Source organism: Hypomesus nipponensis, chromosome 26 (genome assembly GCF_054491055.1).
Source record: "Hypomesus nipponensis isolate SF chromosome 26, ASM5449105v1, whole genome shotgun sequence".
Taxonomy (NCBI): domain Eukaryota; kingdom Metazoa; phylum Chordata; class Actinopteri; order Osmeriformes; family Osmeridae; genus Hypomesus; species Hypomesus nipponensis.
This window is the reverse complement of record NC_140386.1, coordinates 5,832,923-5,859,788: the sequence shown is the minus strand read 5'-3', so window position 1 is coordinate 5,859,788 and position 26,866 is coordinate 5,832,923. Positions and strand designations below refer to the sequence as shown.

Sequence of the window (26,866 nt, the reverse complement as noted above, 5' to 3'; positions counted from 1 at the left end):
GTTTCAGATGTTGCACATGTCCTGTGCCGCACATTTAAAATACAGGCTGATCTCAAGACAAAAACACTTAAACCTGATAACGTTTCTCTTTAGTGGTATTTTAGTACGTATCTACTGTTGCTGTGTGGGGGAAAGGCCTTATTCGCTGACATTATGACTAGTCACAACTCTCTTCTCCTTCACTATCACCTTGTGGGTGGTGGGCATGGTGCTGATTGAAGTTGAGGAGCCTTTAAACCCCAGCATGCCGCTGTGGGAGCCTGCACTGGAGCCCGCATTAGCACCGCTGGTCTGCTTACTGTACTGGGCTCTCTGGGTGCCAGAAAGCCCACTTCTCTGCAGGGAGCCCTGGGCAAGCCCGGACAGCCCCTCCTGAACCACCTGCCCCGCGCTGCCCCCCTGGCCCTCCATCAGCAGCATGCTGTGAGACCCTGACAGGCCCCCACGTTGAAGGGAGCCCTGCTGCATCCATGTTTGGCCCCCCTTGAGCATTTGCCCCCCCTGGAGCACCTGCCCCCCTTGAGCATTTGCCCCCCCTGCAGCACCTGCCCCTTGAAGCATTTGCCCTCCCTGGAGCACCTGCCCCCCTTGAAGCAATTGCCCTCCCTGGAGCATCTGCCCCCCTTGAAGCATTTGCCCCCCCTGGAGCACCTGCCCCCCCTGGAGCACCTGCCCCCCTTGAAGCATTTGCCCCCCCTGGAGCATTTGCCCCCCTTGAAGCATCTGACCCCCCTGGAGAACCTGCCCCCCTTGAAGCACCTGCCCCCCTTGCACAATCTGGCCCCCCTGCAGGACTTGCCCTGACCCCATGGGAACCTGTCCCTCCACCACCATCATATTCTGAGACCCAGTATAAGGGCCCATGTGAATCAGGTTAGAGTTCCGTCCCTCCAGCCTAGCTTGCCCCCCACCTCCACTCCTCTCCACCAGCACCATCCCCTGGCCCTGAGCGGCTCCAGGCGGAGGCCCGTTGACCATTATCATACCCTGCAGGTTAGCAGCGGGCCTTTCTGCCAACAGCACAGTGTTGTGGACCTGTGGCTCCACTACGTAGTGCATAGGCTGCAGCACCAGGATGGTCTGACCAGCAGGGGGAGACAGAGGAACAGGCTGACTGATCACCTCAGTGACATAACTTGTGGGGGCTGATTTGGAAATGCTGACATGGTTGATATCAACGCTCCTGGTGGATGACTGGTTGATGTCGACGTTGCTGGTGGATGGCTGGGAGGTGTGCAAGTTGCTGAAGAATGACTGGCCAGATGGAGGGTTGTTGACACGACTGCGAGGGATGGTGGTCTTGGGTAGTATTTCAACGTCAGTATGTCCTGAGTCAACAACACCTTCAATAACAGGTTTGGGAGGGGAGCAGATCTCAGCCAGGGTCCTGAACTGTGGCCCCAGGTCGCTGAGGATTCGGAGGTCGTCGTCAGATTCCAGGAGGCTGCAGCAGCCCACTGAGCCCACAGGAGAACCCTGGCCCTCGTTGTCGTACACCAACAGACTGTCCTTCTGGGCGTTGTTCTCTGCTGCGGCGCTTGTCTTCTGCGCAACACACATGACAAACCCAAGCTTTGAACACTCGTTCAAACATGTGTGGTGTACTATGTGTACAAAAGGCTATAGTGCTACTGTGTTTGTGTGTTGTAGGTTACCTGTTAAACAGTAGCTCCGCCCGTTAGTGACGCGAGTGCAGTGCGACTCGTTAGTAGCGTGACTAGCATCGAGAGGAGAGTTACTTTGCCAGTTAGAGTTTAATGTTGTGCATGAGCCAAGCGGTGTGTGTCAAGGAACGAATTGTAGTATCTGTCAAATACTGTCAAGTACCGCCAAGATACTCTGCTTGGCAGAGTACTGTCAAGTACCGTTCAAAGATGTATGCTGTTTTTTGTTAGTAGGATTGTTATTACCGAGTTTCGTTATAAATAGTGAAGAGCTCCAGTGTTAAATGTTATAACAGACGCGCTGGTTCAGAAGCTATTGATGCTACGTTGTTTACTGAGGTGCGACAGTTTAGACGCGTAGCTCTGAAGGCAGTAGGCTCTGATGTTTAATTGGTCTCTTCAACAAGATGATTTGTGTATTTTTCCTTTGTGTATGATATACATTAGTAATTGTATGTCTCTTATTTCTTGTAGACCACACCTTATTTTCAATATTCATTAAACCTCCATAAGTCTGATCGTTTCTGGATCCATTTGTGTTCTAACCGACACCCAAGGGCGAACACACTTTGACAACAACCCTAAGGTTTACAGTCCCCTTATTTCTCCCCCACACTATGGTTTAAAGACTAGATGTGGGAATGACAAACTGTTAGTTCTTAACTCACCTGAGAGTAATAGGCATCCAGAATGTGGTCTGGCAAGGCAATGCCATTATAGGCCTCCTCTCTGGCGTCAAACTCAGAGTAGAAGCCACTTCCTTGTTGCTGACCCGCCAGCTCCCTCCCGTTCCAGTAGGCCATGTCCACGCGGCCATCCTGGTAGTAACCACTGCCCATGGTGGAGGCGGAGTTCTGGAAGGCTCCGCATCCCACGGCTGCTGCCGAGCCCATGCCCATGGTGGTGGTCTGGGCCTTTCCTGAGTCCACTTGAGTCGGCATGACGAGCAGAGGCACTTCCTGTGAGAAAACAGGGGGTCGGGGGTCAGTGTTACTGGAGAGAACGGAAGGAGATGGGGCGTCAAAGGCCTAGTGTCGACGGGGAACGCTCCGCCTACTGTGTTCTCTCCCTGGCCCTCGGTGTGGTAGGAGATGAGGTGGGTTTTGGTGTCAAAGGGCATCTCAGTAAAGCCCCCAGCCAGGCCCCCGCAGTGACAGAACAGCAGAAGAAGAGGAACGACTGTTTACAGGGAGATGGAGGTTCAGAGGAGCGAAGGAGAGAAGCGACAATAGACTGACCCATGTGTATGTCTTTCCCGTACATGTTGTCCATGTACGATATACAGTATTTATAGTATTTCCGTGATCACCTCACAATGGAAATCTCATATCTAGTCATACTCACGCAGTAGTATTAGAAATGCCAACACCAGGATACCAATCCCCGACAGTCCGAACGACGACGACCCCTTTAAGGCCGCTATCTCTCCAGCTGCACCTTTGACATTGCAGGTCCTGTCGTTGGAGGAGGAGCAGGTGCACACTTGTAACAGGAGGTGCTGAGGTTCGGGGCAGGCCAGCTCCTGCTGGTCCTGTATGATGAGGGTGATGTCATACAGGCCGGGCCACAGGGGCTCCATGGCCCTGAGAGAGGCGCTGGTGTCTGGTGGGGGAGAGTTCAAGTTGTTTCAAGATCTTTGATGCATATGTAGAAATGTAAGTAATGGTTTGCCTAGAGCCACAACTAAAGCGCTTTCAATGCTTTGCATACAGTGTATGGTGCCACCTCGTCGCAATGTTTCCAATGACTTTTTTAGAAGTTGCACCGATTCTTTCGCCATTCGCCGTGTTCAAACCTTCACTCTCGTTGAGGTTTACAGAGAGTTAAGAGGTACTCTCACCTGATATCTCCTCCACCTTCCACGCCCCCATGCTCTCCTCAGACACCAGTGTAAATTTCAAAGGGGCTCCGTTGGGATTCGCGTCCAGATCTTCCGCCGTGATGTTGAACATCTCCGTGCCGGAGCACAGGTATTCCTGCGTGCTGATTAGCACGGGGCAGTTGTCATTTGAGTCCTCCACGTGTATAGCAATGGTTCCTGTCGCTGTCTTTATGGGCATGTCTAAGAGAAGAACATGGGAAATCAGCCGAACGTGCAATGCAATCCCGCAACTGTATCCAGAATTTGAATCCTGTCCTTGAATGTTTCCTATAAATGTCTACTTGTTACATTTAGTAGACGCCCTTATCCAGAGCGACTTCAGTAAGTACAGGGAGGCAAGTAGGGTGAAGTGCCTTGCCCAAGGACACAACGTCATATGGCACGGCCGGGAATCGATCCGGCAACATTCGGATCACTAGCCCGATTCCCTAACCGCTCAGCCACCTGACTCCCTGTTCTTTGTTTGAGATTGACAGTAATGATCAAGCAGGGCTTTTGGAGACTCTACAGTAATTGTTTTGAGAAAAAGTCCATTATAAGAATTACTACTATTATCTCAAGACTTTTGATGATGTGATGCTATAATGCCTACCTTTGGTCAAGCAGAGTATCTTGGCGTAGTATGTCCCATTGACCAGGTACGGCGACTCTCGATCCGGCTGCTTGTTGAGTGTGATCTCAGCTGTGTCCGGGTTGACCGACAGCCAGTTGTCGGGGTCAAAACCTTTAGCATATCTTTGTGGATCAAATGGAAATAATCAGATTTTCAATAGCTGTTCCATAAAACATGACCAGTTCCATGTTTCCTCATTTAGTGAGAGTTCGTTACTTTAATTTCTTTTTAAATAGATTTCATCCCGGGATGAACCAAGTGTGCACTCACTGGACATTTTCTGCCGGTTCTCCAGTGTCTCCGTCTATGGCATTGTAAGTAGCAATCACTTTAGATACACCGTCTCCTGGGCTTTCTGATAAGAACAAAGGCTTGACTACAGGCCTGAACACAGGGCCGTCAGGAAGGTTTTTCACAGCAATCTTCACAGGGTATCTTTTACCGCCTCCAATTACCGGCTTACTCCCGGCTGCTCCACTGGAGGCCGTTCCAGTTCCACCCCAAGTTCCACCTGCAACACCGGCCCCGCCCCCTGACCCACCACCGCCCCCTGACCCGCCACCGCCCCCTGCCCCGCCACCGCCCCCTGCCCCGCCACCGCCCCCTGCCCCGCCACCGCCCCCTGACCCGCCTCCGCCCCCTGCCCCGCCACCGCCCCCTGCCCCGCCACCGCCCCCTGCCCCGCCTCCGCCCCCTGCCCCGCCACCGCCCCCTGCCCCGCCACCGCCCCCTGCCCCACCACCAGCCCCACCAACTAAAGGTGCCTTGTTCGTCACCACCAATCCTAACTGTAAGTTAGGATGTAACTCAAAATCAACAGGCTGCAAAAGAGATGAATAAGAATCAGCATTGTCACGTTCCCTGGCACCCTCCATAGTGGAAGCGACCCATCCAGTCAGATCGAATCATACCTTTATAAGAGTGAGCACCCCCTCGTTGGTCCTGGGGTCGGTGTGAATGCCAAAGATTTGGTCTTCGTTTCCGGAGACGATTTCAAATTCAGCAAGCCAGTTGTCGGTTTTCTCCAGGTCTGAGTCCAGGGCCTGGAACCTCATGACCTCCACATCCACTGTGTTCTCACTAATGCTCCCAGAGTACTGCAGAGACCCAGCAGGGAGACATGTTACAGGTTCAGACGAGGCCACACTCAGCAGATGTAGCTCAGGTTGAAAGGCAGGGCCAAGCTAGAAAAACATCATGTGAAATGGGTTCAAATGCATTCCTAGTCTATTTTCACCTCATCTTTCTCCAGAACTGGGATGTTGTCGTTGATGTCCACAACTTGAATTTTTACTTGAGTTGTGCCTGTGTTGCCACTGGATGCTCCATCCATATCAGTTCCTTTGATGGTCAGAAGGTAAGAATCATGTTTCTGTATGAGAGAAGGATAAAATGCATTTTAGTGAAATCCATTTTTCTTTTGGAAGATCCAGCATATCATCAACTTTAAAAACAAGCTTTGGGAGCTTGTCGGTCTAGTAGAACGATTCCAAGCTCCACCTACCTCTCTGTCAATCGATGGATTCTTGACAAAGATTGATCCTGTGTTCCTGTCGATGCTGAAAAGCATGGCACCATCGGTCGGCTCCTGTTTGGTGATGCTGTAGGAGATCTTGGAGTGGAGAGAGTTGGCCTCATCAGCGTCGGTGGCAGTTACCTTGGTAACCACTGTCCCTGTGGGGCAGAGAGAAGACGGTAAAGAAATTACACAGCCTTTGGACACGGCCGTTGGTAGATGCGATGACAATCTCACACCAGGCAGGGTGTTAGGTTCAATCACGCTGGTGGAAATGGAAACGCTTGAAGACACAAAGATGTATGGTCATAGTCACATCATGTTAAGTTGGTCGTTAGTCCAGTATCATGTCACTAGTTAGCCTGACAGGAAGTAAGAGTTTGAGAGGACATTACCTGGAGGGCTGGACTCTATGACAGTGGCCGGCACCTGTATGTCAAATACAGGTGGGTTGTCGTTTTCATCCACCACCTCAATGTTCAAGTCAATTCTTTCCTCTGCCACTGTGCCATTTTGAAATTTGGCCACACCAATCATCTACAGACAGAAGAAGCACGCACATTCATTACAAGACAAGTATGAAGTGTGTGTTAGTGTGTGTGTTTGTGTGTGTTTGTGCTTACTGTGTATTTGGGTATCCGTTCTCGGTCTAGAATCCCTCTAATGCGGACCAGCCCGTCATTTTCTCCCACGATGAACAGATTGACAGGATCCTTGCTAGCTCCAGGGCCAGACAGGGTATAGAAGAGAGTCTCCCCGCCATCCGCCAGATCTGATCGAATCTAAAAATAGAAAGAGAATGGAATGCTCTCAGACACAGAGCTTTTTCCAGCAGTGCGCTTCTAAGAAATGATACCTCACTAGAAGCTATAACAGAACAAGAAGAATGAGAAAAGAGAGAGCAGTCTTACTATGGCAACATATTTCCTATCGGTGTAGTCAAAGTTTTCCTTGAGCTTTTGTGCTGGAACGACCCATTCTCTCTTGTGGCGCTTCAAGTGCCTCTGCATGCAGGGCCCACCCCACACCCAGTCACCACAGAGCTGCAAAGACAACAGGAGGTTGAATCACTCCCTTATATTGAATTAGTACATTAATTACGCTCAAGATGTAAATATTTTGAAATTTGATCATTAATAATATAATAAAACTGTACTTGTCAACTTCAGGCAATGTGGATGATAAATATAACTTTTTCTTGTTGATAGCGAGTCTCGTTGATAACACATGCTGGACTGATATTTGTGGTAATACAGGTTTCACTCACATCACACTTCATACTTCAGGCCTGTACTGTGTCTTTATAAGATTTGTATGACCAATTATACCTGTTAATGTCAAGGCTGTCATTGGGGTGTGCTTGCCTTTGGCGAGCACAAACCATTGTTATCTCACATATATATTTATTATTATTGTTTATTTTCGCACCCCTAAGGCTCAGTCAATATTTGGACTACATAGACAACGTTGATGTCAAAAGGTTCGTCTTGGTCACCATTGCTTCCTTTCGAATTTACGTTCCGTTGCACAGTTTAGGAGGTTACAATGTTTTTGTGGCAAAAAAGTGCGTTCTGTCAACGAAAGGTACTCGCTAACCTACGTCATTACGTCAGCACACGTTAGCAACAACGCATGGATACAAGGTGATAGAGACGTTCTAGCACGCAAGTTGGAGCTTGGATTAGGAATGAAAAATACCACCCCCAAAAATTCCCAACGATTGGACTTTGTTGAGAAAGCGATTTCAAGTGGAACTGCAATCTCTGATTTTTTATTTAGGTCGTGAAAGTCTTTGTAAATTGAATGAGTGCGTGTCGCCCGTGAGACCGCCTAGTCTTTTAGGCGGCAGCCATGCTAGAAAGCGTCATAGTAGTATTTTCGTAATTTTATAGTTCAATTTTACACGAAAAACCAGAAAGAGGGAAATGTTATGACGATATGCCTATTGTGAAGACAGCCAGGTGGTGAGATTTTAAAGTAGGTTGCTGTAAAAACTTTGATTTGTTTGCTACGTGAGAGCCCCGTCAGCCTCCATGGACGATTGCGGCAGCTGTTGTCGATCTGCGTCTGATGAGTATTTTCTTAATTTTGTACCATGGTCAATTCTACATCAAAATGGAGAACAGTGTTTTAAAGATATGGCGATTGCAAAGACAGCAAGCGGGTCAGCATATTTTTGTTGCAGACACTTTTATGCTTTGGATAAAAGTGTCTGCTAAATGTAAACTGATCCCCGACATCAGACTTTTTATGGCCCCCATATTTTCACCATTCTTTGGGTATAAATTAGGGATGCACTATATTGAATTTTAGCCGATATTCGATATGCCAATATTTACAAGCTCATTTGGCCCGATTGCCGATGCCGTTACCGATATATACACTTCTGCTTTTTAATTATTGAAAAGTCTCTCCTGTACTAGAATTTATCTGTTATTATGATGGGGTACTTTCTGTAGATACGGGACATAAAAAACTTTCTATCATTTTAGAAATAGACATTTACTCAGGAAAACTATTGAAATGATTTCAAATATGGCAGATTTATTCATATTTTCACATCCCAATTTTCATGCTTGAACAGTACCTCCTTGAACTTGAACAATTACAGTTTCCTTAAAACTGTGTTGTTGACAATGACACATTCTTGACACATATGCAGCTGTAACTCTGTAAACTTAAAATGTATCGCATCACTGACACTTTAAAAACTCCGCAAATAGCTTATTTTGTCATCCTCCTTTGATACAGTTAAGTCCTGCCACACAGCCGACATGTTGAATCATGTTGTTGGCGCTCATAGTAACTTCTAAAACTGATTGTTCCAATCCTTGATTCCGGCAATATCGCGTTCCATGCCGTTGTAAAATCCAGCATAACCTTTTCATTTGTCCTCATAACATAACATTGCATATTACTGCGCATCGAATATTTCAAATAAAAAAAAAGATGTTTTAAATCAAATTACACGGTAGCAAGCAACCTAGTCGTAAAGAGAATGGCAACATTTGTTGTGAATTTTGATTTGCTGGGTGGGCTGACGTTTAACGAGTGGTGGGAGACTATTAACAGAATGGAGGAGAAAGAGTTTAAAAAGACCAGGCATGCAGAGAAGACAGAGGCTGAAATCGAAGCGTTAGCAAAGGCAAGGAATGAAGCCGGCAATATAAAGACGATATGGGTCGTCCACTGTTTTCAATCTGTTGCGTGGCAACGATTTATGTAGGAACTATACTTTGTAGTGGCGGAAGAATGACGGTTTATTATTAAACTATTTTGTTTCTTAAATCTGATTGTCTTTATTTATGAAACCATATCAAATATTTGTAGTAAAAGTTTTAGAAAAGCAATAACGCCCGCAAGTCTGTGTTTTGCACTGATTTAGAACAGTTAAGGGGAGTTGTTAGGCACAAAGCGACGGTCTTATTGCTTAATTAAACATTTGCTTCGCTTGCGCATAATTTAAACGTCACCATATCGGCCAGGTACATCGGCAGAAAGTTTCATATCTGCAAATGCCGATAATTAAGTTTTGAAGCTTTTATCTGCAGATACCGATGACGTGCAGATATTATCGTGCATCCCTGGTATAAATGTGTCACAGTGTGCTGTACATTGCTGAGCAATGTAAATAAGCTGTCAACCCAACATCCAGCAAGTTTCCTTATGTCCTCTCCCTTCAACAACCAATCAAAAATGAACATAATTGCCTTTAAGCATCCTCTGGTATTTAGGAGCAGGTTTCCAACTGTTGTAAACAGGTTGAACATCTTATCAAACAACAACCATGAGCATTTCTGTGGTATTCTGTGGAACAAACAATTATCTCAATTACTGAGATAATAATTTGTTCCACAGAAATGCTCATGGTCACACGAAAGACATCATAACACTTTCAAGACTCATGCATGAAACACTTAACCTGCTGTATTTTGAACCATACCAGCTGTTGCCTGAGGGAATTAGCTTTGATGTTAGTAACTGCCTGTCCGAAAAAAAGCATACAACATAATAGTTCATACAGCACAGTGGGTCACATGAACCAAACTCTAATCTCACCCTTGAGCAAAGTCTTAATTTCAACATTAACATTAAGCATAATCTTACATTTGTATGGATTGTTAATGATGGACCATTTTTAAATGTTCTTTATTGTTTTTTCGAATTAAACACACTTATTCCGGGAGTGAGACACACTTGTTCCGGGAGTACAATGATATTTAAGAAAGATTTGTTTGATTCAATGTTAGTTTATTTCCTCCGGGAACACAATGACACTTATCGAGGGACTTGTTGCACTTGTTGGTTAGTTTTAACTGATTTAACTACATGTACTCGCTGTAAATTATATTTTTGTTGCTGGCACTTATTTGCTTTTCACAATGTATGCTTCATGTTTTGGCTACCTGCAATGTTTTTGGGGCTATCTCGTTATTTATGATCATTGACCTATGCACTTTTGTAAAACTCTCTCTTGGTGTGATAAAGCAGGCAAGGAGTCAGCTTCAGGATGAAAGCGCATAAGTTCTTTACTTGGACATAAACAAGATTTACAAAACAAAGGTCAGACGCCACACGGCCTTCAAATGTGAAACAAAGACTTGGTGACAACAAAGACTCCACAACGAAGTCAGAGACTGCTCAGTTTATATAGCCATCCTAATCAGTCCCAACACAAAACAGGTACGTCTTGGTATTCCGGTGACGCAGATCGGCGCACCGTCGCCGTGCGATCCGTGAAACTTGGAAAATCGCTTTGAATAAATGCGTCTGCTAAATGTAAACTGGTCCCCAACATCACACAGACTTCTTCTGGCCCCCATATTTCCACCATTCTTTGGGTATAAATGTGTCACAGTGTGCTGAACATTGCTGAGCAATGTAAATTAGCTGTCAACCCAAGCTCCAACAAGTTTCCTTATTTACTCTCCCTTCAACAACCAATAACAAATTAACATAATTGCCGTTAAGCATCCTCTTGTATTTAATTGTGATCAACTATGATTCATATAGTTAAGCAGCCTTGAGCACATATAAATCGGGGTCAGATGGTTGAGCGGTTACGGGAATCGGGCTAATAATAAGAAGGTTGCCGGTTCGATTACCGGCCGTGCTAAATGACGTCCTTGGGCAAGGCACTTCACCCTACTTGCCTCGGCTGGTGGGGAATGTCCCTGTACTTACTGTAAGTAGCTCTTGATAAGAACGTCTGCTAAATGACTAAATGTAAATGTATTAAAAAACCTTCAAAGTACTTACCAGAATAGCAGAGCACAGCAGCAAGGTGAAGGTTGGTGCTTTCTCCATGTCAGGGTTGTTTAACGAATAATCTAACCTAGAGCCAGATGCCTTGAAGCTGTCTGGCTGGAGGCTAGAGCTGATGGTTATTCAGATGTATGACTGCTTGTCGTCAGATTGTATTCACAGGTGAACTTCTGCTGTCTGGAACCGGTGGAAGACGTGCTGCTAGTGAACCAAAGTACAAGGGGCTGGTGACAAGGCAGTGAGTCTAACACGTCACACTCTCATCATTCCAAATCCTGCTCTTGTGTGTCTCTGTCTCTGTCAGCCTCTCAGCCTGTCTTTTTATCTGCTAGTCCCTGCTCCCTCTGGCTTTAGATCCTCCCACCCCGTGTAGTTTAGTGGTGGAGGCAGAGGTGCATTAATCGTCAACAATTCCCTGAAAAGAGCAAGGGGAAACGATCCATTGCAAAATCACATGAGCACTTTATGTAACGTCTGTTCATGTTTCTGTTTTTGTCACGCAGTTTGAAGAGGGGGAGGAATACAAATGTTAGTAACTCCTATAATGATCTTGTTTTCATTTAGTGAATCTGAGAGAAGCAGACAACTATGAGATATACACAAGTTGTATGCTGTTCTCAATTTTTAGCATTGCTTGAACGCATATTGAACATATAGAATCAAACAATTGTATGCCCTCCATCAAAAGACTGGTCCTGCTAATTACACAGTAAACGTTTTTATCGATACATTTCTTCGACACGTTTTGGAGAAAAGGTCTTATTTACTTGCCAACCCAGGTTTCAAGGGATATCCAACCAAACCTATTTCGATAACTACAGCATTCCATAAAGGTCTGCACTTTGAGTTTCAGTAAGTTGTAAGAGTTGTAAAATGTAGTTTCTCTTTATCCTTGCATCCAAGCTTAGTGGTATTCATTTCTATAAGTAAGCCAACAGTCAAACGATTTACTGTACACATGATGTGGATAGGATAACAAATCGTCATGTTGAGCAAGCAAATGCATCGTAGTGGAACTAAGTCGAGACAAAAAAAGTAGTCACAAGTAATGTTTATTTCAGAAACAAAAAAAAACATGTAATTCTTAATGTTGGCCAAAAATACAGTGCATTAACGAGAATCCGAGGATTCCCCATTGAGAGACATTTTTCAATCATAATAATAATAAAACATACTCCCTCAAAATGATGTCAATGTCTGAACATTGACAACTGAGTCTGATTAAAAGGACAACTAATTGTATGCTTGTTACCATGACTTGAGGCATGAGGCAAAAATATACATTGAGGCCCACAGACAACAACCAGAACAACAAAGTAATTTGACACAAAACTACAAACATCAACCCCAAAAACAATGGCAGTGAAGATATTAAGCAATAAGAACCTAGATAATTAGCGTCCAAACACGTCAAACAGTGTTTTAGCTGATCCTGGATAGTCTTCAGTTGTGCCAAAGGAATTTCACAATAAAGTCAAAACCCCAGAGGGGAACAGTAGGAGGAGCAGAATTGGCAAGTGGTGTTCATTACAATTTCCATATCACACACCATCGCTAAAAGCAGTATGGTTCTTCTCCCAGCACACCGCAGCCTTCCTGCTTACCCGGTTAAGCTAGTTTACAGTCCTCAGAGGGGTGGATTAAGATCAAAGCAAACTGTCACCCATGTAATTAAATTCTAACTGGCATAATTAAATGATCTCAGTCTCTAAGCTTTGTAAAAATGGGTGTGTGTGGCATCGATAAAATAAGAATTCATATGACGGAACTGTAACCTATATGCAAATTCAATTCATTTATATGACAGTGTAAGTTGTGTGTAACAAGAAGCAAGTAGGACTTTTCTCTCAAAAATTAGCAATATTAAATGAAATAAAAAGTAACAAAACGGAAATGAGATATTATGACAACAGCCAGAAACACTCTACAGTCAGAAAGGCAGAAAATAAACAACACACATGTAAAGGTACACATTCTCACCTGCTAGCTGCACCAAGCTGAGATATTAACGATGAATTCAGCTCGGTGCAAGCAGGCACACGAGACTACATTCTATACCAGCATGCCCGGACACGTTCTCTACCCACCGAGTGAACCATCCTGATATAGTTTCCCATATCAGAACCTACCTCCAGTGGTACGTTTCAGATGTTGCACATGTCCTGTGCCGCACATTTAAAATACAGGCTGATCTCAAGACAAAAACACTTAAACCTGATAACGTTTCTCTTTAGTGGTATTTTAGTACGTATCTACTGTTGCTGTGTGGGGGAAAGGCCTTATTCGCTGACATTATGACTAGTCACAACTCTCTTCTCCTTCACTATCACCTTGTGGGTGGTGGGCATGGTGCTGATTGAAGTTGAGGAGCCTTTAAACCCCAGCATGCCGCTGTGGGAGCCTGCACTGGAGCCCGCATTAGCACCGCTGGTCTGCTTACTGTACTGGGCTCTCTGGGTGCCAGAAAGCCCACTTCTCTGCAGGGAGCCCTGGGCAAGCCCGGACAGCCCCTCCTGAACCACCTGCCCCGCGCTGCCCCCCTGGCCCTCCATCAGCAGCATGCTGTGAGACCCTGACAGGCCCCCACGTTGAAGGGAGCCCTGCTGCATCCATGTCTGGCCCCCCTTGAGCATTTGCCCCCCCTGGAGCACCTGCCCCCCTTGAAGCATTTGCCCTCCCTGGAGCACCTGCCCTCCTTGAAGCATTTGCCCTCCCTGGAACACATGCCCCCCTTGAAGCACCTGCCCCCCTTGCACAATCTGGCCCCCCTGCAGGACTTGCCCTGACCCCATGGAAACCTGTCCCTCCACCACCATCATATTCTGAGACCCAGTATAAGGGCCCATGTGAATCAGGTTAGAGTTCCCTCCCTCCAGCCTGGCTTGCCCCCCACCTCCACTCCTCTCCACCAGCACCATCCCCTGGCCCTGGGTAGGCCCGCTGGACACCACCCGCTGCCCCTGCACCATCAGACCCTGAGCGGCTCCAGGCGGAGGCCCGTTGACCATTATCATACCCTGCAGGTTAGCAGCGGGCCTTTCTGCCAGCAGCACAGTGTTGTGGACCTGTGGCTCCACTACGTAGTGCATAGGCTGCAGCATGGGGGTGGTGGCGTAGTACATAGGCTGCTGCACCAGGATTGTCTGGTTCTGACCTGCCATGCCCTCCCTCAGGGTTCCGGAACGTTCCGACTCCTTCACCACCGTCCTCTCCACGTGCTTCACAGGGGCTGGGGGCGGAGGCGCGGCGACGGTGGCGCTGGACGCCACTGTCACTTTTGTGGTGGTGGTGGATGCAAGGGGGGCGGCGGGCCTAGGGGGCGGAGGTGCGGAGACTATGGGTTTGAACTCGGTCTGGATCTTCTTACCCGTGCAGACCTCAGCCAGGGTCTTGAACTTTGGCCCCAGGTCGCTGAGGAACTGGAGGTCGTCGTCAGATTCCAGGAGGCTGCAGCAGCCCACTGAACCCACAGGAGAACCCTGGCCCTCGTAGTCGTACACCAGCAGACTGTCCTTCTGGGCGTTGTTCTCTGCTGCGGCGCTTGTCTTCTGTGCAACACACATGACAAACCCAAGCTTTGAACACTCGCTCAATCGTGTGTGGTGTACTATGGTTTTAAGACTAGATGTGGGAATGACAAACTGTTTGTTCTTAACTCACCTGAGAGTAATAGGCTTCCAGAATGTGGTCTGGCAAGGCGATGCCATTATAGGCCTCCTCTCTGGCATCAAACTCAGAGTAGAAGCCACTTCCTTGTTGCTGACCCACCAGCTCCCTCCCGTTCCTGTAGGCCATGTCCACGCGGCCATCCTGGTAGTAACCACTGCCCATGGTGGAGGCGGAGTTCTGGAAGGCTCCGCATCCCACGGCTGCTACCGAGCCCATGCCCATGCCCATGCCCATGCCCATGGCGGCCTTTCCTGAGTCCACTTGCGTCGGCATGACGAGCAGAGGCACTTCCTGTGAGAAACCAGGGGGTTGGGGGTCAGTGTTACTGGAGAGAACGGAAGGAGGTGGGGTGTCAAAGGCGTAGTGTCGACGGGGAACGCTCCGCCTACCGTGTTCTCTCCCTGGCCCTCGGTGTGGTAGGAGATAAGGTGGGCTTTGGTGTCGAAGGGCATCTCAGTAAAGCCCCCAGCCAGGCCCCCGGTGCCCCCGCAGTTACAGAACAGCAGAAGGAGAGGAATGACTGTGTACAGGGAGATGGGGGTTCAGAGGAGCGAAGGAGAAGAGTGACGATAGACTGACCCATGTGTATACCTTTCCCATACATGTTGTCTATGTACGGTATACAGTATTTATATGTATAATTTCTCCAATCCATCTAAATTTCTAATTCTACATTTCTATTACATATATACTATCTGCTTGGAAACAGAAGGGAACTATACTGAGTTGTGATACAACCCTGTCATTCCTACAGACAAACAACTGTTTGTGGGAGAGTTAGTGTTCCAGGGAAATACTGGGAGGGAGGCGGGGTATCTGTCCTGATCATGTGACTGTGACATCATCATACTCACGCAGTAGCATCAGCAGACCCAGGAAGAGCAGGCCAATGCCTTTGGGGCCCAGCACCGCCCCTTTGCTGTCCTTGCCCCGGGGCCCGCACGTGCCGCCTACTACGCATGTGCACACCTCCACGTTCATCTTCTGCAGGGTGGGACATGAGTGTCCCTGTTGGTCCTTGATCTCCAAGGTGACGTCGTAGGAACCGGGCCACAGATCCTCATTGGTGCGGAGGATGACCGTTGTGTCTGGAGGGGCAACGCAAGCACAGCACACTCAGAGAGAAGCCGCAAGAGATGCAATAGTCTCTCGCTCAGAAATGTGCAGGTTGGTTTAGGTGAACCTTCCAAAGACCTCTCTCTACCTCCGTTAGAGAAGTTGCTACTCCCAGTAAGCATTGGCTTCTGAAACCATTGGTGCAGTATTGTGAACATAGGACACCTCCACTTTTTACCCACCCACATTCAGTATTTCGAGGACATTTCTGTCCCGCAGCTAATGAAAAAGGGTGGTGGCTGTCGTGTGATGCTGCCAATCCAGAAAGTTCACTATAAGGACTGTACGAGAAACAAAAACAAAAACACAACTCGCAATAACACCTGTGGTATTCTCGCCTAGGGGTTTCGAATAACACACTGTACCTCTGCTTTCAGGAACGTCAATTAGCTCAACTACACTTTTTAGCCCCGGGAGTCAGGTGGCTGAACGGTGAGGGAGTCGAGCTAGTAATCAGAAGGTCGCCAGTTCGATTCCCGGCATGTACCACATGACGTTGTGTCCTTGGGCAAGGCACTTCACCCTACTTGCCTCGGGGGGAATGTCCCTGTACTTACTGTAAGTCGCGGTCTGGGTAAGAGCGTCTGCTAAATGATTAAATGTAAATGTAAATGTAGCCCCTGGGAGCTAGCCTGTGGAAGTTAGCCTGTGACTTCTACAATCTTCTCACCGTTAAAGTGCTCCACCACCCAGTTGCCTGTGGTCTCTTCTGGGACGATCGTGAAGCTGAAGGGAGCCCCGTTTGGATCCACGTCCATGTCCACTGCCGTGACGTAGACCGCCTCAGCAGTGGTGCACATGGTCTGAAGGTTGCTGGTCAGAGTTGGGCAGTGATCGTTGTAATCCTGCACCTGGATGGCTATAGTGCCAGTGGCTGTCTTCGAGGGATTGTCTTCACGGACAGAGCGAAACACACACACAGACACAGACAGAGGAATGAGAGAAGGGATCATTAGTTATAGTATGCGGTCTTTCCACCCATGTCACCTTTTAGGATTTGAATCCTCTTTGTTTTGTGAGTGTTTGTGTTCCTTCATTTGCTTTCGTTGCTGGTGTAAATGGGTCAGGGCACCCACTACTTTCCAGTACTACTACTACTACTCTAGAATCCCATTTGTATACTTCTATATCATTAACAGGGGCGTAGGTTTGTTTTCAGATGTGAGTATATAATCAAACCGATGGCCCTGATCATTCATATAATATAACAACTTAATATCACATCATATATATTGATCGTACATGCTACAGTGTGTGGGTAAAATACTAGAATATTCAATTGATCAAGACTTCCTTTTAGACTTAAGAAGACGTGCTAGCTTACCTTGGGTCATGCACAATATTTGGGCATAATATGTCCCATTAACCAGATGCTTCGATTCCCTGTCTGGCAGCTTGCTGAGTTTGATTTCCCCTGTCACATCATCAATGATGAGCCAGTTGTCTGGGTCAGACCCTTTCGCATACCTACATTTGGGCAAAAGGAAACAGGAGACTTTGTGTCAATTCTTTGAGGAAAAAGTTCCATGCGAAGAATCATTGAACACACAAACGTTGACTGAAAGATGAGTAGATCCGATGACGTGTGTAATAGCTTAATAGTGTCTGTGTCAATATGTGCGTGTGAACACACCTGACATTTGTAGCCGGCAGTAGGGTGTCCCCATCTATGGCAGGGTACTTGCCAATGACCTTGTTGATTTGGAACGTCTTCCCATCCTCTGAGATGGGTATGGCCTTGACCTTGGGGTCGAAATGTGGCCCTTCCGGCTGGTTCTTCACGTTGATTTTAACGGGATACAGTTTTCCTCCAGTGGTATACCAAGACGTTGATCCTCCACCCGAGGACAAGGATCCTCCTCCGCCCCCTCCTCCCATCCCTCCGCCTCCGCTTCCACTCCCACCTCCGCCGGCGCCCCCACCTCCACTTCCACTCCCACCTCCACCCCCACCCCCACTTCCACCTCCACCCCCACCCCCCATTCCGATTCCTATTCCAGCTCCTGCGCCGCCTCCAACACCATCATAATACGGAGCCTTGTTCCGAACAGCCAGGCCAAGATCCAGGTCCTTCACATCCTCATAGTTCACCGGCTTGAGAAGGGAACAGGGCAGTTGAACAGCAGGCGAACACATGTATTTCAGCTTCCAGTATATGAGTGAAACATGATTATAAATGACATGAAATGTACAGCTTGAAGACAATTTTGAGCATACCTTGACTAGCATCAGGACTCCCTCGTTCGTCTTCGGGTCTGTGTGGATGGTGAAGTAGCCCCCTTCGTTGCCCTTGACAATCTCAAACTCGGCTAGCCAGTTGTCGGTGTTCTCCACATCCAGGTCCTCGGCTTTGATCCTCATCACCTCCATCCCTTCAGTGTTCTCCTCTATATCACCCTCATACTGCAATGACACACATACATACATACACACAGGTTGGCAGAGACCCCCTTCTTCTGGAAGCGGGATGTTCCCACAGGAAGGAGAGCTTATCTCACCTGGCTCAGCTCCAGAGTAGGGGGGTTGTCATTCACGTCCTTCAGTTTGATAACCACGGTCGTTGTGGCAGACTTGCACCCGGGTTTACCGTTCAAATCGGACGCCCTCACCTTCAGAGTGTATGTGTCTTGAGTCTAAAAAAACAAACAAACGGCAAAAAATCATGAATTTGAACGCCGCAAAAGAACATGATAATTCAAGGGTGAAAATGTACTGTCAAAAGACTCGGAAGTTATCAGTGGGTTCCAGAAGTAGACACTGCCCCCTTGTGGAGAACCAACAGAAGCTTCCTATAAACAAACGTCAGTCTTTTATGTATGTCCCCCATGTCTCAAATAAGAAATGTAACGGAAATGGTCAATTACTTCTCTATCCAGGTTAGGGCTTTTGACGCTGAGCACCCCGTCTCTGGAGATTTGAAACATGTTCTCTCCTGCTGGGTCCTGGCTGACGATGCTGTAGGCAATCTGAGAGTTCTCGTTGTTTTCCTCGTCGGCGTCCGTCGCAGTGACCATCATGATGTCAGTACCTGTAGACAAATACCAAGGAGTAAGCAGACGCAAACCAACACAGAAAGATCTTCTGTGTCCAGTCGAAACATGGACTCATATTGTATACACGAAACTGTAAGTCCTGTGTGAATCAAGGTAAGAAATATAATCTGTAAGGTAAGATGTCAAAAAAAGGCAGAAAGGATTACTGCAAAAATAAATAGACTTGCCAACTGGGCTGAGCTCGAACACTTCTCCTGGAGGGATTCTGCCAAAAACAGGAGGGTTGTCATTCTGATCCACAACCTTAATGCGCAGATCAATATTTTTCTCTGCCTCTCGGCCATCTTTGAAGGTAGCGACACCTTGGAGCTAGAAGAGAGGGAAAAAAAACATGATTATCCTCCCGATGATCATGATCATCATCATCATTACCAGAACAGGGTCTCATGACTGCGTGTGTCCTGTACTCACAGTGTACTCGTCGATCACCTCGCGGTCCAGAATCCCAGTCACACGTACAAAGCCTGTGTCGGGGTCCACCACAAACAGGTTGAAGGGGTATTTATCGGCCCCTTGCCCCTTCAGGGAGTACTGCACGTTCCCAGTCCCGTCATCTGAATCCGACCGGATCTAAAACACACAATTGAGGGTCACCTGAGTGGATGTGGTCTTCCACAATTATCAACGACTAATACTCAGGTATCATAAGGCTCATAAGTGACAATGTATGAGAGATTAAAAGTGAGACGCGATAGTGTTGGTGATTACTTACAGCGTATATCAGTGATAAGGGATCTAATATTTGCGATGATGGACATTATATTCGTGATGAGCGTTTAGTGATAGCGTATCCACGACTCGTGATATGGTGATGGTGCACAAGGGATTAGTACTGGCTTATCTGTGAATGGTGACACCGTTGCAGTGTCTCGTGAACTCGTAGTAGTCCTCCTGGACCAGTTATTTGTGAAAGTGAATGGCATGTGGTGCTTTATTACCTTGGCAATGAACTCCCTCTTGGTGTAATCAGTGTTTTCTTCCAGTTTCTGTGGAGGAACGATCCATTCCCTCTTCTGTCTCCTCAGCTCAGCAGAGCTCCGTGCCTCAACCACAGCAAGGCAAACCTGAGTCCGCAAAACATTACATTACAGTAGACGCTCGTATCCAGAGCGATTTACAGTAAGTACAGGGACATTTCCCCCCGAGGCAAGTAGGGTGAGGTGCCTTGCACAACGTCATTTGGCACGGACGGGAATCGATCCGGCAACCTTCTGATTACTAGCCCGATTCCCTAACCGCTCAGCCACCTGACTCCCAACATTTGTTTCCATGAGCACTGAATACTCCTTTGTTTCCATGAGCGGCCTAGCAGGAGGCTATTGATTAAATAGCAAAAACATCATTCATCTTCTCGAGCCATAATTAAATATCGGCCTAGTCTAGACCACATCTCGAAGCTACTTCATCTGACCGCAGGGCATTTTAGCGGCATTGGACAATTTGATGTTTTACCCAGTCCAGCCCACAGGTTGTTGTTTTTTTTCATAATTGCTCTTAGGAATGCTACTTCAACAGCAACAGAGACTGGAATGGTAACTCAAATCATTTTAGTCAACGTGGCTTGTTTAGGAAGGTAACTAGAATGCACAATATCTTTAGTTAATCACTTGGAAGCTTGTTTAGTTGTGTCAGGGGCGTTCTGACGGTGGCCATGTGACTTGCACTGCCACCTCACAGCAAGAAGGTTCCGGGTTTGATCCTGCATGGGCCACTGTTCAGGTGGGATATCTCCCAAGTCTTTCTGTGTGGAGTTGACATGTTCTCCCTGTGCTCGCGTGGGTTTCCTCAGCAAACAGGACCTCAATAAAAGCATGCAGAATAGATCGCTCCCCTGCCCATGTCCCTGGCCAGGACGTGACAACAGGCCTCCGGTTGAGTAGATGTGTCATTTATGTACAACCAATAAACCCTTCTTGTGTTTAAAAGGTGTTAATAAACATATATATGCACTTTTTTCTTTCTTTTCTTTTTCTTGTTTCCTTTTTTGTTGTTACAAAAACATTTACAAAGTAATTTCTACCCAATTTATCTACCAAAATAGATGTTGACTAAATCTCTGTTTGAACTGCTGTTTCAACTACAGAGCGGACAATAAACTCCAATATCAAAGCCATTTATCCTTTAAAACTTGATGAGGCACCAAACACATAATAATTCACGTGAATGTCTGTAATGATTCTGTAAAATTGGGTTGAATAGTAGGATGTGAACCTATGAACTACCATGGCTAGCAGAGGATGGAAATCATGTGTCACACAAACCCACCCTACCAGCCTGCTGTTGCCAGGAATTCATAACTTGTATGGAGGGGCAGTCAGCCCACAATCTATATCACATAGCTTTTATCATATTATACCACGTTGACAGACATTTTAAGCTGAAATTTTAGTTATCATTTGAAAATCAGCCACAAGGCTACTGTGCCTTTAAATTGTGGTTCTCAAGATAATGTATCCACAGACCCACACACACACACAAACAGACGAAGATTCGTGCCTTAATAGAAGATTAATTATAAATGTCCAACTTTAACCTCTGTCCCACTTTACCCATCTGTTTATTATTGCTATATTTAATAACACAACCGAATAATCTTGTTCATTTGTGATTAAGGTGATATTGTCTAAAGGCCACTAAATAGACTGCCCCATCCCCCATCGTTGGATGAACTGGCTCAACTTTGTTTGATACTTCGAAGTATCAAACAAAGTAGCATTCAAGTAAAAACAACGTTTTATAATGACGTCCTCATTACCGCTAGTGATCATTATTCCGGCTGCGCGTTTTTTAAGTGAAAAAACAATTGTACGAGTTTGCTCAAAAGCAGAAGCATTCCCCAGGTATACCAGGACAGGTGGACAGGCAATCGATAAATTGTAGCTGAAAGCCGGACAACAAAATGTGCCATAATATCACAAGACAAAGACGCCACCGTCAGCTAACGAGTATCTAATTTTACTGACCGTAAAAGTGAATAGGCATAGAACCGTGGCTGGCAATGAAACCCGATTCATGACCGGCAGAGCGTTCCAAAATCCAATACACCTCAACAATAATCCAAACAGTGCCACTGGAGACCTCGTTGTTTTACGTGGACTCGATAATATGACGGGGTAAACTGAAATACATCCGCCAAGGTCTTCAGTGATGTTATTGTGTCATGGGGAGGTGCTTCCCCTCTTCTATAGTGTGTACCACATCCACACCCTTACCTGGCAAATTTGAGGAAGTGTGTGTGTGTGTGTAGAGGGGGGGGGGGGGGGGGTGCGTGTGCGTGGGAGAGTGGACATAAAACCCAATTGTTGCCTATTAGCCTGTTGTACTGTATTGTTATATATACATATATACACATATATAACATAACAATATATATATTCTATTCTATGTATCTTTTATGTTGGTAGATATGTTAGATTAAAGAATATATAAATCCACCTACACACTGCATATTGTGTTATATTTAGATATGTGGATTATATGTGGATTAAGACTGCTTTTTCTTTTTCTCAGGCCGCAAGATGTCTGCTGCTTGGAGACTGTGGGCACAGTCAGACAAGGGAAAATATGCAGACTAGTGTACTTAACATTGGTAACTAAATTTACTCCACTGAATGTAACAGCTACTAGGCATACAGAAAAAAAAACGATCCTTTTCGGTAAAGTTACAGTAAACCACACAATAACACAGACATAGATACAAAATTCGCGCACACAAACATGCACACATTCAAGCACTGTGTATTACAGTAATACCACAAAAGGCAAAGCAATTCATGAAATGGTTGTGTGGGATTATGGTAACTTTTGAAAAACATTGCTGCAAAGATCTGTGGAGCTGGATTTGAATCTAGAAATCTTATCAGCAAAAACATTAAACCTACAGGTAACCATAACAACCATGGATCTTAGTCTGTTGTCTGCCCAAATAACGTTTTGAAAGGCGTACTTCTGTGTTCTTGGTATGGGTGTGGCTGTCTGGGTGTGTTGGGTGAGTCATCCTCTCCCTGTCTCGGGCTTACCTGGCTCTGACAGACTGAGTCAGAGCCAGACATGGGGGTAAAAACAAGGTGTGTGTGAGAGAGAGAAAGTGGAAGAGAGAGACAGACAGACAGAAAAAGAGAGATGGAGAGAGACAAAGGGAAAACAGAAACAGAGATCGAAAAGAGAAGGGTGTGTGGGTGTGTGTGTTTGTTTGTGAAAGAGAGAGAGACAGAGAGGTTAAGTAAAGAGGATGGTAGGGATAGCTATGTCCTGCAGCCAACAAGGAGAAACGACAGAAAGCGAGGAGGAAGGCAAAAAAAAGTTTAGGGTGCGCTTGAGTTGATGTCTAGGGGCAGCTGAAACGGAAACCTCCCAGGAGCCCTGAAGGAACTGTTCCGTCCACCTCGATCTGGGATAGTCAATTTAAGGACACATTAAGGGACTCGAAGACTAACCCGTTTGGCTGGAAACACCCTAGGATAAATGAACACAAAGAATAGTTGAGAACATTCTGGCCACTCTGCTCCTCTCACACACATTCACTGACTGGCTCAAACATGTTTCAGAGAGTTACAGTGTTCAAAAAGGGTGGAGTATCACTTCCTTTGTTCTCTCCAACACCATATTACACACACTGCACATGCACACACAGATACACGTACCGCTGTCATGCTCGGAAATGATTGAGCAATCGTCATGTTTGACGGTATTCACTATGAACTGATCTGATGACAGGCAGAGGCACCTGTGTGTGTGAGTTCAACAGATTGAGACTGTATGTTTCCGTTTGCGTGTACGTGTGTGTGTCTGTGTGTGGTGGTGGTGGTAGTATTCACGATGTTGACAGTAGACAGTTTCACCTAAATTCCACTCTCTCTCCCCTCTCATTTTCAGCTACTCTCCCTCCCTCCCTCCCTCCCTCCCTCCCTCCCTCCCTCCCTCCCTCCCTCCCTCCCTCCCTCCCTCCCTCCCTCCCTCCCTCCCTCCCTCCCTCCCTCCCTCCCTCCCTCCCTCCCTCCCTCCCTCCCTCCCTCCCTCCCTCCCTCCCTCACACCAAGTTGCAACACAACCCCGCTGCCTTGATAAACCTGTGTTGGTGTAACCAGAGCTGAGTTCATGTCAGGGGGAACACAAAGACAAGCTTGTGTGCAGCCATTACTGGTCAGCCAAATGGAGAGGAACCAGTACCAAGTCAAGTCCCGGGATCAGAATCACACTCATACTGCCTCTCATTCAGCAGTGTTTGAATGACACACAAGGTGGTCACACAAAACACAGGTGCTTATTCACACACCTACTCAAGGGGACACACCCAGTAAGGAAACTGGGATGGAAAAGAGCCAAGAAGATGCAGGTGACAAATTGTAGGAGACTCAACTCATGACGGGTGACTGACATGCTCATCCGCATATCTGCTGTACCATCTCGACAGCAATGGCTGCCATGGGCTCAGAGCAGATGCCGACGCCTTGTTAGTGAATGGTTTAATGACATGGTTGAGCCCATGCCATTTAAGTATTGGGCAACATTGTTTAATGCTCTAACTGCTGTAGCTAGCTTCGGGGAGACAGTAACAACTGTTTTTCTCGAGGTTTAGAATATGTTTGGTTCAGGTACACTGAGTAGATGGACAGTAGGTAATGCTAAATAGTACTGGGAAATATGAACTTTAAGATTCTCTAATGCCATCTTTGTAAACAAGCATTTTCGTCCCAGCTTTACACACGTTTGATTTGTCGCAATAGATTGTTATGGTTATAAATTTTGGAGGTAAAACCAGATATGATTTATATCATTTTTAGGGGGCTCATTCTTTATTTTGTCCAGTTTCATCCAAAGTCATTTTCTTGTGTTAGCTTTGACACTTGTGAGTGCCGTTACTGTACCCTCCTATTGTGCATCTCTGTCCTGAACTATCCCTCCTGGGAGTTTCTCTACTGGAACATCATAATGATGACAAGGAGAGGTAGGATAATAGAGATGAAATGAAAATGTGTGCATCAGGATATTAATTAATCTTTCAAATGAAAAGCATTAGGATTAAGGAATGTGCTAGTTAAAACAACCGTCATTCTAAGTCAAGGTTGAATAAACTGTGATAGCTTACATGTTCTGAAAGGCGTAAGAATGCTGTCGCTTTCACCAAGCATGAGAAGAGTACGCAGGAATGTCTGACACACACAACTTATTGACGAACACTTGCGCAACGTATTCCGTCGAGTCGGCAATAACATCATATTTGCATTCCCCACCAGATGGAGACAGAGAGAAGTCCACCCCTCTCCAACTTTTTAGTTTCGTATGTTAAAGGGTCACTCATTTTGCTCAGGTTTGATAAATAGGTGTGACAGCTTGTAATGGCTCCATCATGTCAAGTAAAGGGTGTGGTTAGATGAATAGAGTGCAGCAAGGACACATCATTCGGAACAGAATCATTTGTCTTGAGCAAAATCTTCCACTTATCACTGCCATGTCATTTGAACTCATCAAAGGCAATTACCATCTGTGATCATGTTTTAGCATGGGTACACAGAATCAAGTATCCCTGAAGAACTTTATAAGCTGTTTTATGGTCTAGCTGTCACGGGTCACTGGTTAGCGTGGACGTTCCGTCTGAGCAAATCGTTTCATTTCCTCCTTTCTCCTGCTGTAATTGGACACTGTGGAAGGTTGATAACCTTGTCTCTGGACAGAAGCCAGGGGGTGAGGGCTGACAGACGGGGCTGCAGGGGTGGAGCTGGGAGGGGGAGATGAGAGGGAAGAAATGGGGCCAGGGGAGGAACCAGGGGAGGGGTGGGGAAAGGTGGGTAAGGACCAGGAGAGGGGTGGGGAGGGACCAGGGGAGGGGTGGGGAGGGACCAGGGGAGGGGTGGGGAGAGACCAGGGGAGGGGTGGGGAGAGACCAGGGGAGGGGTGGGGAGGAACCAGGGGAGGAAGAGAGGCAGAGGGTGTGTGAGCTTACTCTCCTCATGACACTGCAGTGCTACATTCCAGTCTCTGGGGTCTGCCCCACCCTGTGACTCCTGGGTGTGTGTGTGTGTGTGTGTGTGTGTGTGTGTGTGGGTGTGTGTGTGTGGGTGTGTGTGTGTGTGTGTGTGTGTGGGTGTGTGTGTGTGTGTGTGGGTGTGTGTGTGTGTGCCTGAAGTCCTGGCTCTGTCCTTGCACATCCAAAGCCTTTGCAAACAATTCTTCATTCCAGTCATTCTTTGTTCTATTTCATACCTCAGAAACGTTATGTCTCTCACTCACAATGCAGAGCTGGATATCGACCCATCCAACTGCACAGTCTCAACACCCCCCCCCCCCCCCTACACACACGCACAAAATAAGTGCACAAACACGCCCATGACCTTTCTGACTAAATGTGACAGTTGGTTGTTCTCACTCAACCCAATCTATTATGAAATACAGCAAGAAACGATCTGGTGGTTTTCAAACACATTCCAGATGGAAAAGAAGCGACACGGTGAAGAATTTGGTGTGGATTAGCTCCTCTTGGATTAGTTTGCATGTGTGTGCGTGCGTCAGGTTAGTTTTGCATTGCTTGGCTCGGAACTCTCCAGAAATCTCACAGTCTTATCTTCATGGGGAGGCAGGAGTGAACGGCGAGGTCACCGCATGGACACAGTCCCTGCACTCCCTCTGCACTCCCCTGCCTGGCCCCTCACCCATGCAGGCGCAGTCACACACACCCAAATGGATGCACGCACACACACACAGAGACACACACACACACAAAAGACACCCAAACCACACTTTCACCAGAAAGAGAAAGAGGGATGGACCTGCATTCCTGCAGTTTAGACAAACTACAGAGTCTGTGGTGGAATGGGGAAATCTATTAAAAGACTGTATGTTTGTCCTCAGAAACATACTTTAAATCTAGATCGAAACGTCCTCCTTTTGTTGACCGTTAAACTTCTTCTTAGTCACCTGTGTGAACCAGATGGTGGGTTAGGCATGAGTCTGATTCTAAATGAGTCAGAGTTTGATTCACGAGTTAGTTGGATCGGTCATGTCTGTTGATACTGCAGCTGTTGACATGACTTCTGGTCCGAGCTCTCTCTTTCTCTTGCTCTTTATCTTGATGTTTTACAGTAAACTTCC

At 46.6% G+C, this 26,866-nt stretch overlaps 2 protein-coding genes across 2 annotated transcripts; both read right to left on the bottom strand.

The window, feature by feature from the left end:
* Positions 1–138: 138 nt before the first annotated feature.
* On the bottom strand, positions 139–11,286 carry LOC146221149 (desmoglein-2.1-like). The gene is made up of 14 exons (XM_084692291.1): positions 10,935–11,286; positions 6,587–6,718; positions 6,299–6,457; positions 6,071–6,212; positions 5,664–5,833; positions 5,397–5,531; positions 5,071–5,256; positions 4,430–4,980; positions 4,139–4,281; positions 3,505–3,726; positions 3,009–3,266; positions 2,722–2,843; positions 2,333–2,623; positions 139–1,545 (listed from the first exon to the last, which is right to left on the bottom strand). The coding sequence occupies exons 1-14, from the start codon at positions 10,980–10,982 to the stop codon at positions 139–141; spliced, it is 3,966 nt and encodes a 1,321-aa protein (XP_084548417.1). The 5' UTR covers positions 10,983–11,286.
* A 1,933-nt stretch (positions 11,287–13,219) lies between these two features.
* Positions 13,220–21,920, bottom strand: LOC146221148 (desmoglein-2.1-like). Its single transcript, XM_084692290.1, has 14 exons — positions 21,742–21,920; positions 19,717–19,842; positions 19,190–19,348; positions 18,946–19,087; positions 18,590–18,753; positions 18,224–18,358; positions 17,943–18,128; positions 17,359–17,819; positions 17,050–17,192; positions 16,396–16,617; positions 15,464–15,697; positions 14,999–15,129; positions 14,601–14,900; positions 13,220–14,488 (listed from the first exon to the last, which is right to left on the bottom strand). Exons 1-14 carry the CDS (start codon positions 21,790–21,792, stop codon positions 13,220–13,222), a joined length of 3,723 nt encoding a protein of 1,240 aa, XP_084548416.1. The 5' UTR covers positions 21,793–21,920.
* Between the last annotated feature and the right edge of the window lie 4,946 nt (positions 21,921–26,866).